The 10,547-nt window shown below is 40.3% G+C and overlaps 1 protein-coding gene across 1 annotated transcript; it reads right to left on the minus strand.

Annotated features, from left to right (window-relative positions):
- Positions 1–1,882: 1,882 nt before the first annotated feature.
- LOC133127446 (cystathionine gamma-lyase-like) lies at positions 1,883–10,205 on the minus strand. The gene is made up of 12 exons (XM_061240361.1): positions 9,894–10,205; positions 9,371–9,452; positions 9,160–9,255; positions 8,879–8,988; positions 8,095–8,229; positions 7,887–7,944; positions 7,702–7,779; positions 7,241–7,393; positions 6,947–7,068; positions 5,902–5,954; positions 4,157–4,295; positions 1,883–2,648 (listed from the first exon to the last, which is right to left on the minus strand). Exons 1-12 carry the CDS (start codon positions 10,065–10,067, stop codon positions 2,631–2,633), a joined length of 1,218 nt encoding a protein of 405 aa, XP_061096345.1. The 5' UTR covers positions 10,068–10,205; the 3' UTR covers positions 1,883–2,630.
- Between the last annotated feature and the right edge of the window lie 342 nt (positions 10,206–10,547).

Consider the following 10,547-nt stretch of genomic DNA (forward strand, 5'->3'; position numbering starts at 1 on the left):
TAGATTGCCATGTTCTCTATGTTTTAGAGCAGCAATAATCAATCCTGGTTTTCTTTTCTCCCAGGTAATTAGCTGAGCAGTTAGTGTTACTGATTGGCCAGATTATCTTAATGCCTGACTCCCAGGTAAAGGAAGGGTGGAAAACCTGCAGTTCTCAGACCTTGAGGACCATGATTTGATGATCACTGTTTTAGACGCTTCTTGCTTGGCGTCTTAGAAGTACTGGACAAAAACCACTTCTGTAGGAAGTCACTTTTTCTATATAGTAAGAGATCAGTGCAGAGCAGCCAATTGAAACAACCTTCAGAGTGACTGACACCATGGATTGCTTATGACAGGCCAAGAAGTAGTAAATATGCTTGACTCTTCATGCCAAGTCTTTTTGTGGCGGCACAACTTGACTACAAATGAAACCTAGCTCATTATTTTGGTTTCATTAGCACAGGGATATGAGCATATCATAATGTGGGAGAAGGATTAAAGATTCTATAGCTTAAAATGACTGCACAATGCCAACGTAATAAGGAATTTATTACACATTTCTGTAATATGTATCAAGCAAAACAAAAAAGGTAAAAAGATCCAAATCACTTTAATTCCGCCTCATGTCAATGCCCAACAAGCATTGCCAAAGCATCCTAGGCTGCAATAACAATCCAGCTAAAAAAGGCCAATTGTCCACATGTTCAATACAAACCACAAACATCTGCATTTCTGAAATAAAACATGAAAGAGGAAAAGCAGAAGCTTGGCAGCAGCGTATAATTCACCAATTTCAACTGAAAACAGAACGCCCATGTCCATCCACAAGAGATGCGAGTCAGGAAATCTAATGAGTTCGGTCTGCCGATGTCGTGTCACATCCAGTTTTCTTTAGCACAACAAGGTTTAGTAGTGCCAATATTTTTAGTGCATTCATCATGAAATCAGAAAGCAGGTTGTCACCAAATTACCAAATACTTAAGACATTGTGTAAAATGGTACAGCCCATAAAAGGATGCCTTTCTATTTTAAAGTTAAACTTGCTTTTGCTTAAAGCATTCGTATTTACATCATATGTATATACCCTGCATAAACCCTCGTTCATAGCTTTCATGGTATACTGTAAGTAATGTCAAAAACAGGCAAATGTATGCTTTCAAACCTGTCTCAGACCCAGCCACAAAAGTTCCTTTGCCCCGTCACTGTGATTTTCAACCCTTATGTGCAGGTTGTTCATGAGTGCATATGTCAGATTTGATAGAATCCAGCTAAAATAGGGGTTGGTCTTATCTAATCTGCCAAGGAGTTACCGGATTAGGCCACTGGAACGGACTTGCTTGTAAATGCATCATAGGAAAGTCTGGTGCAATTAAAACATTGAATCATCATTCTGTAAGCTAAAAAAAAGGTCTTAGGTTGGCCACAACCTGTAATTTAGGATGGTTCAAACATTTGGAGCCGCATATCTGGAACAGATTGAACATTTTGGTTATGCTTTGCAAATACGATCAACTCATCCTTACAGCATGACGATGCTTGCATCTCCTGCTATCAAGCAAGCACTGCATTAGAGAGGACTGGCCAGTGTCAGATGCCTGCTCCGGAAGTAAACAATCACAGAGTTCAAAGCTGAACTGAGCTCAGTGGAGGCAGGTGGGATTCATCTTGATCAAAAGAGTTTTGAGTGGGGCCCAGATAAGTTTCAGTCCATTTGTGGTTACAACACTCCTTTTGATCTACAGACAAATGTTGCACACAAGAACAACACTGAAAGTCCGTATTCCAAGGAGAGGTTGTTCTTTTTGGATCTAAGCGGCCTCAAAATCCATCACAATTTCACAGTAAAGTCTTTACCTGAAAGCATGGTGCATGTATGAATTAAAACTCTGGACTCTTTGGATACATCTTCACATTTTAATTTAATGAGTCTCAGCATACAGATAATTCAGTTAAATACAAGACATTCTTCTAGTTTACTGGTGCAGGAACAACAGGCTGCTATTAGCCATTAAAGCATTCACACTCATTAGTTCAGAAAATGATGCACGTTGATTTGTATCAGTTGTGAAATGGATTTTGACACATTTCAATGAGGCAGCTTTGTCTAGGCAAAGCACATGCTCAGGCAAATTAAGCAATATACCAGGAGCACTGGTAATAGCTTTCAAAAACAAAGAGGCCATTTTTTTGAGAGATGTAATAAAACAAATAAAAAAATTTAAAAGTAGATTTAAGAAAAATATGTAAAGTACAGCTGTAAAGCAATACAAGCTGGGTAGATATCCAGTGTTATCGGTTTAAAAAGCATCTAGTCAGACCACTGAAATACTTCCTGCATTCAATTCAAATCTGAAAATACTAAGATAACAGAATTACGAATGTTGCCCTGGAACTTTCCCTTTGCCTAAATTCATATCTAAAATAGCGAAAAGACAGTCTATGTATTCCTGATGGCCTGTCAAAAGCGGAGTAACTCCATTAAAACTGTGACTTCAGGAAGGCACAGCGTTTCAAGACCAATTTCCCTGAATAGTTGCATGTGCAGATTATGCGAATGGTGCCCATTTCTCTTTGGATTTGTGTGGACCTGTCATAGGAGCTTCTCCTACAGTGGTACGATGCCATTGCCGATCCACAATCTCCAGAGCTCAGTTCTTCTGTGCATGCTGTTAAACACAAAAAAAGTAATGTAGAGTCAATCAGCGCCTGGTAGAGACCATCTCTAAACCATCCATTTATTCCATAAATATAGGCAATTGACATTTTCCCCAGACACGAATCTAGCAAACACTATTATTACCATTCCGCCTCATGTCAATGCCCAACAAGCATTGCCAAAGCATCCTAGGCTGCAATAACAATCCAGCTAAAAAAGGCCAATTGTCCACATGTTCAATACAAACCACAAACATCTGCATTTCTGAAATAAAACATGAAAGAGGAAAAGCAGAAGCTTGACAGCAGCGTATAATTCACCAATTTCAACTGAAAACAGAACGCTCATGTCCATCCACAAGAGATGCGAGTCAGGAAATCTAATGAGTTCGGTCTGCCGATGTCGTGTCACATCCAGTTAAATTCACCACTTATCACACTGCCCTTTCCTTATGCCTTCAAATGGATATTGAAGATATCCATCTCAATTTCGACTATCTTCCACAGGATGGGCCAGAAAGCAGATGCTCACTGATGTTCCCGTCACTTGAACTCAGTGGTGGATTTCAAAGAGAAGAGGGGAGAAAAAGCTCACCACACTGTGGGCGTGCCAATCATATTCATAATTACCAGAATTACCACTCTGTGCACACATTATATAGATGATCGTAAAATCCATTTATTCTTGTAATCAGAATTGTACACCTTTGAAACTGACCATAAGTAAATATTTAGCCAAGATATTGGCGATGTAAGAGGATTGCTGTGGACAATTCTGGGAAGCTATTGGCAAACTAAGGACAAACAATGTAGATGGAAAGCTCCATTCACATAAAAATGTGCTGGTCAATCCACACAAAAATTGAGGGAAGTTTAATATCCCTGGATATTAGTCTTGCATTGTAACAATTAATGGTTTGGTTGAGGGGATGCTGTGAGTTATTTAACATCTGCTTGCTCTAGTAATAAGCTAGAAGCCAGAGACACAGCATTCATGAAGCGTTATGTTACTGCATAGTGGATGCCCTGCTCCCAGGGGCTACACCATGTGAAACCACTGCATGGCAAGAGATTCCTGCACAGTGTCTCAGAGAATATTCTGTTGACATCCATCTTCGGCAACTGAGTGCACACCCGAGAGAATAATGGTCACAGAGAAGCTGCAAGCCCAAATGGACACCTGCTATTTCCCCCAATACAAATTCACAGCACATAGCAAATAAACAATGAATAACAGGCGAAACCCCTTCTGGTAATATACTGAAGTATAATCTAGTTGCTTACAAGCACTAGAATGGGGGAAAAAATACATTATACATCATGTACAGTAGAAATAGACACACATAATTCTAGCAGCAAACCAAATGCCTGACAATGAGACACAACCGTGACGACAGTGTCACCGCCAGCACCTCAGCACACCTGCTACCCATCATCAGGGGCAGGTGTAGCAGTGTGTGCCTCGTGTGCGTGCGGAGAGGAATGCCGTTTAATGAACGCAGGGGCCACAGGCACTCACAGCGGCAGTCAGGGCCTGGTCCACGTCGGCGATAATGTCCTCCGCATCCTCCAGCCCCACGGACAGACGGATGAGCGTGTCGCTGATGCCTAGTTTGGCCCTCTCGTTCTCAGGAACAGAGGCATGGGTCATGATCGCACTGAAAACACAAACAGAAGAAGAGCTATGTCAGACCGACTGGAACATCAGGGTACAGAGGATAAAAGCACCAGCAGAAAGGATTCAGGAGTGTTACTGATGAAATGAACACCAAACAAGGCCAAAAAATAATCCATGGGCTTCCTTGAATATCTAAAAAGGAAGCACATTTCACATATCTTTTATATAAAAAAAATATTGTGGAAGGTTGCTGTATTCCAAATCTGTTTTTTTCCTGAAACTTCTGACAGTTTCTGAAACTGGCCTTGTAATTTGGCCAAGAGTTTCTGGCAGAGAATAATTTGGCCAGAGAATTTTCCTTTTGGGATCAAACCTCAAGGATGTCATTTGATTGCATCATTTTTAGTCAATGTGCCATTTCTGATCCCTTTGTCATTTGAAAGTTGTAAATTTTATGCAAAAGGGTTGAAACTGCTCTCCTCATCATGCGGCACTTAATTTGCAAACATTAATGTCTGAAAAGGACAGCGAGTTGTAGAATAACTACGGATTCCATTTCTGCTAATGTATTCATGATGCCCTCCTGTGGCCCCTGACAGTACTGCAACAGTAAGGATTAGGTATTTTGCGCTCTACTTCTGATGCTTAGAATTTAAGGACACTAAAATGCAAGTGAAGGGTTAACATATTGTTGTCTTTATATACTGTACATAAAAAGATGGGTTCGGTTCTGATCGGCATTGCTTTCATCTTTTATATGAGTGACAGTAAATGTGCAAGCCAGATACAAAAATGCCAGTAATGTAACAAAAGTCTCACAGGAAGGTTCTCACAGGAAGGCCTGTTCTAACAGGCCTTGAGCAAGAAATTACAAAAAAACGGAAGATGACGTCGTTCTTTTTTTAATCGAATGAGGTGGTTGTCCTTGAAAACAGCAACAGTTTGCACTTGTGTGCTCTTACAGTGCATACGTTTTATTTATTTTTTGTATGGTGTTGGTAAAATCAGCAGGCGTGCACTTTCTGCATAAAATAAAGACCCCCTTATAATTTGATCTATATTTAAGAGTTTTCCTGAGTGGGTTGCCTCCTAATTACAATGGTAGGTTTGTCTCTCTCAACCCAACACAAGGTAAAGTGTGTCAAAGTTTTAATCATACGTTATATACTTTTAAAATACTTTAAGAAAACATATTTTCGGTCTGCATTTAGAATTTTTTGCAGAGATGGCCATTGAAGCAAACACCCTTCATATTGAAGGACTGAGAAAAAACATCCAGGTTAAGTTCAATAATACTGATGAGGACAGGAGGTCATTCAGCAAATCACACAACAGTAATGAAAATGTGTGAAATTGCATAGCAGGTACCAATCAATACACTTTCTAAGATTTCTTCTGGGAAACTGAACTACAAAAAAAAACTTTTTTTTTTTTTTTTTTTTTCAAGATTCAAAAGTAAGCCCAGCATTTCAAGCTGATACTGAACATTGAAACAATAAGTGTTTTTTTCTTTAAAAAACAAATCGATTCTAGAATAATCAGACAACATGGATCGCAAAAGCAGGACAATGACATTCTAATTACTGACCAGAGGAAATGCATAGTAAAAGCACAGCTGTAATTTCAGTGGTACACAGAGGACTTACGGATGCTCCGCCAAGCTTTCATAACCTCCAAGACTCTCTGCAAGGGCAAACAACTGGAAGACAAAAGCAGAGCCATATTCATTGGTATTGTGGTAGCCAAAGGACTGATTTAAGAGAAGGAAATGCTATCTTGATAGTGGTTGCCATTAAAGTCTAAATATCAACCATTTCTGCAGTTGAAACAATGAAGAAAATTCCATAAACAGGCCAGTATTCGGGCCAGTTGACTGACCGGTCACTTGCTCAGTCAGGCCAGCAAGCCTTATCCGGGTCAAAGAGAAAAACATGTTTTTGTCATTGTGGAAATTACACATCTTTGTACAGAATAACAAAGGTCACAGCTTGATCATTCATTAATATGTGGGCTGACACCTTCTTATAAAGGACCAACTTTACAGCCCACCTTTATCTATGGATATCTGCTTATCTGTAGCGTACAACTTTATGTCCATAAACAAAATATCTACTAGTCTTAGAAGTAGAAGTGGTGCTGATGTAGTAAGCAATCAAATATTGAAAACAAAGAAAAAAGAAAAATTGTTTGCCATGTGCCACGATTTAGCATTTTTTAATGACCATAACTTTTTTCTGACCAGTGTTATCAAAAGTTCAGAATCTGAAAATGACACGTTTTCAGGCATTTCCCCTGCTTTAATACCAAAGACATAGTACTCCAAATTCGTCCACTGATTTTTTTCATCAACATCAACATGAGCCAGCATTTTAGCCAAACCGCTTGATATGCTTGAATGGCAGAAAACCATCCCAAATGTTGCACTGCTGTATAGGAGTGCTGGTGTGTACAGCTACTTGGTAAATGGTTTGCATTGATATAGTGCCTTTATCCAAAGCGGCTGTACAATTAATGCCACACACACACACACACACACGAGGCTCAGGAGGTAAGAGCAATGTCACACCCCCCCCCCTCTAAATCGTGTGTGAAAAAGGCAAGTCCCGCCCTTATCAGATTAGTATGCACACCTGTTCAAACAAACCATTAACCCGTCCTACAGGTCCTTCAATATTTTCCCATTGGATTCACCTTCAAGTTGCTGAGGAAGGTAGAGGCATTCTCCAGCTTCCCCTTGATATAGAAGGTGATCATTCCGGGGCAGCCGGTGCTCTGCCTCTTCGTCAACTCGTACTGCGGGTGCGAGGGCAGTCCTACGGGGGGGGGGGGGGGGGGGAGAATTCCAATAAATTATTCAGGTCCTTCTACTGGGGGGGGCTAGAATCCTTGCATTTTCAGAAGCAATACTTGGCTATCAAAGTTTCAATCACAAAGAGATTAGGTATTCTGAATATATGGAAGTCAGAAATGAAAGTCTGGTTTAACCTGGGAAAATGACTTTGTCCACCCTCTCGTCAGTCTCCAGGAACTTGGCCAGAGCCATGGCATTCCTGAAATGCTGCCTCATCCGCAGGTGCAGTGTCTTCAGTCCTCGGTTACACAGGTAGCAGTCGAAGGGGGAGGGCACAGCACCAATGGCTGCAATTGTTTGATTAAAGGAAGAACGGTTTTAAAAAACAGGTTATACTTAAATATCAGGAAGTGGAAGAAAATCAACAACTTGCGCAAGCCATTGGCTCTCAGCCAAGCAGTCTGTAAGAATTTGGACAGTGGGCTCTGTACTCATAAACCCTACCTCTGGGACTAAGCTAGTTTTGTCCAATCAGACTCCTTGTAATCATCAGCAAGAGCCACAGCTGTGGTTCAAAAAGCTCAGCTACAGTACCCATCCTGTACTGGTGGGTACTTGGTTTATGTAGGGTTCATTGCCTATATAATGTTCTTACCATTCTGTAAAAATCTCAGCCGTTCATGCAGGTCTTCTCGTATCACTGACACCAGGCCCATAACAACATCACTGTGGCCTGTTCACCCATGCCACCAAAACAAAAGAGAAGTAACATTACATACAACTTGGCACACTAAAGCTCCATTTAGATGCTTCAAATGAATACGGTGCATGGAACTATACCATTCATGTACTTAGTTGCGGAGTACATGCAGATATCTGCTCCAAGAGCCAAGGGGCGCTATTGAAAAAAACAAAGCGCATTTCTTTAGAATATTAGGGGGTTAATTTGATTTGGAATAAGATTTGTCTGACTAGATTTTGATTCAATCGCAAAGCACATTATTAAAACACAGACTCTGTCAAAGACAATAGTTTGTTGTAAACTTACCTGAAAGTAAGCAGACATAAAAGTGTTGTCCACTACTACAATAATGTCTTTGCTGTGTTCATGAGCAATCTCAGAGCAGGCCTTGATGTCTACTACTTTCATGGTGGGGTTGGTAGGAGTTTCAATCCAGAGCAACTGCAAAATATAAAAAAATTTAAAAGAAGAAACATTTGATCATTTTTAATATTCACAACAGTTCTGATACAGTGCAGATATTTATGCAATGTAGCCATCTGAGGCCAGTTGCATAACTACTTTATGCCTATGAGCCAACATCAGATGTTCAGTCAGACATACATTTTACATCCATTACACCGAATTGGCCTTGAACAAACATCTAATGTTGATCAGGATTAAAATCCATACCTAGGCATGGGTAAAATCCATACCTAGGGGGTAGGTATAAACTGAGCTTAATGTTGATTGGCAATAATGAAAAATTTAAGCATTATTTTTTTCTGATTAGAGTTTGAAGGTTTTGGATAATATTGCTTCCAAAAACAAATCCTCCTTCTGAAACGCTCTTCACAGCTTTACCGCAGCCATTTCAAGAAACCAAGTTTGTTCCACAGTATGCATTCTTGCCTCGGTTTAATATTTAACATATTTATTCTGCACATGTCTTTATCCGGGGCAACTTGCATCAAATTTGAAAAGGAAATAAAAGTATAAACAGAAGATGAGAAGGAAAAGAACATTTTGTACAATTTAATTCACAATGAGGAGAAATAACGATGAGGAAAATGGAAAAGTTTAAAAATTACATGGCTTCTTAGACAATTACCTTTGTGTTTTGTTTAAGAGCTGTCTTTAGGACATCATGCTGTGTGCAGTCTGCAAAGGATATATCCAGGCCCTGGTGAGCAGCAACTCTTCTGAAATACCGATTTGTTCCTAAAATTAGATTAGATCCATTAGGATTGAGGAAGTAGTGTATTTTAATTTAAAACTGAGTATATTGTTCGTGTTCTTCATGATATGGACATGGGCCACCTTTCACACAATTACATTTTCAGGAATTGGCTATGCTCATTTAACTGTATGCATCACATAGACATTGCTCACCTCCGTATACATCATTCATGCACACGATCCCATCACCAGCCTTCAACAAGTGTGTGATTGTTGTTGTGGCAGCTAGTCCTGATGCAAATGAAAGACCTAAATAAAAGGTATAGCTGAATGTATTACATACAACTACAGCCATGTTCAACAAGGCAGCATTTCACGGACATAATATTATGGTATAAATATTTAAGATTTGCAAATAGCTTACAGTGCCTGGCTCCATCAACAGCAGCCACTGCTTTCTCCAGACAGTTCCGGGAGGGGTTTCCACTTCGACTGTATTCAAAGCCCTGGGGGAGGAAAAACAAGTTAGCTACCGCTAGAAATTGGGCTATAGCTAGCTATTCCGACGAACCAAAACAGCAGATGTGTTTAACGGGTGTCAGTAAATGTCAGATCAAACTTCAACGCTATCCTACTCGTTGTTGTGTCAGTGTTCATAGATTCAACATGCAACTGTTCTGGGACCCAAACAAGTCCACCCCCTTCCCAGCTGCGCTCCCAGTGGAAGTCAATTTCCCGTTGACGTGGATGCTACAGTAACCAAATATGGCCATGCCAGTTAGACTGCTAACAGGAAATATGCTTTTGAGTTTTAAACCAATATTACTGAAAGCCACGGCAGTCTTAGAATTCGCGCCGGTACAATCTACATGGATGAGCAGAAGCTAATTTTGTGATTCGTGTGAAAAGGTCCTTCAAGCGTTAAATACATTTTGGGCGCCACTTACAGAATGTTGTCCAGGTCCATGTTGTTTAAACGTGGTGGACAACGAAATAGGTGGCACTACGGCCATAGACTTCCATTGCTCCGGTTCTTGACCCACGTGGATTGCGTCTGTCGCGAAGGATTTAAATTCCCCTGAAAACCCATCAAAACAGTCAGCAGGTTTGCTTGAATCCATGATTATGTGTTGGTCAAGGTGTAGCTAGAATCAATGAGTCTCTGAGAACACAAAAAAGACTAACGTAACTTCTTCCGTGATTGCGTGGACGAAATTTCACTTATATACATGTGGTGAGACGTATCCCACCACCCAACATTTTACACCAATCACCGAAGGTCCACACACACACTGTCGGCATCCGCCATTGGTTTTTCTAAAAGGGAGTGTGTTACCACGTGATCCGTGTTCGCACACGCTCGTTGTAGGGTTTTTTTTTTTGCTGTTTCAAGGTTGTGTAGGGACAGACACCTGTTATAATACCGGTCAATAAAATCTGTCAATAAAAATGGTAGGTCTTAGCATCTAGAATACAAAAATATGTTGAGTAGGCTGTTCGACAGAACGAATGTAATACAGAGCAAATATCCCACTAGGCTATACTCACGTACTGTATGACAACACGAAATACGTTTTTCAGGACTCGAGGAGGCGACACTG

This window comes from Conger conger, chromosome 4 (genome assembly GCF_963514075.1).
Source record: "Conger conger chromosome 4, fConCon1.1, whole genome shotgun sequence".
Classification (NCBI taxonomy): domain Eukaryota; kingdom Metazoa; phylum Chordata; class Actinopteri; order Anguilliformes; family Congridae; genus Conger; species Conger conger.

Bases quoted from the DNA above. Each gene is read 5' to 3' on its own strand.
- LOC133127446 (XM_061240361.1), bottom strand. From the start codon at position 10,067: ATGGATTCAAGCAAACCTGCTGACTGTTTTGATGGGTTTTCAGGGGAA. The intron at 7,945-8,094 runs GTAAGTTTACAA...TTTTTTCAATAG, and splicing joins TTATGTCTGCTTACTTTCAG to CGCCCCTTGGCTCTTGGAGC. The intron at 7,069-7,240 runs GTTAAACCAGAC...CCCCCCCCGTAG, and splicing joins GGACAAAGTCATTTTCCCAG to GACTGCCCTCGCACCCGCAG.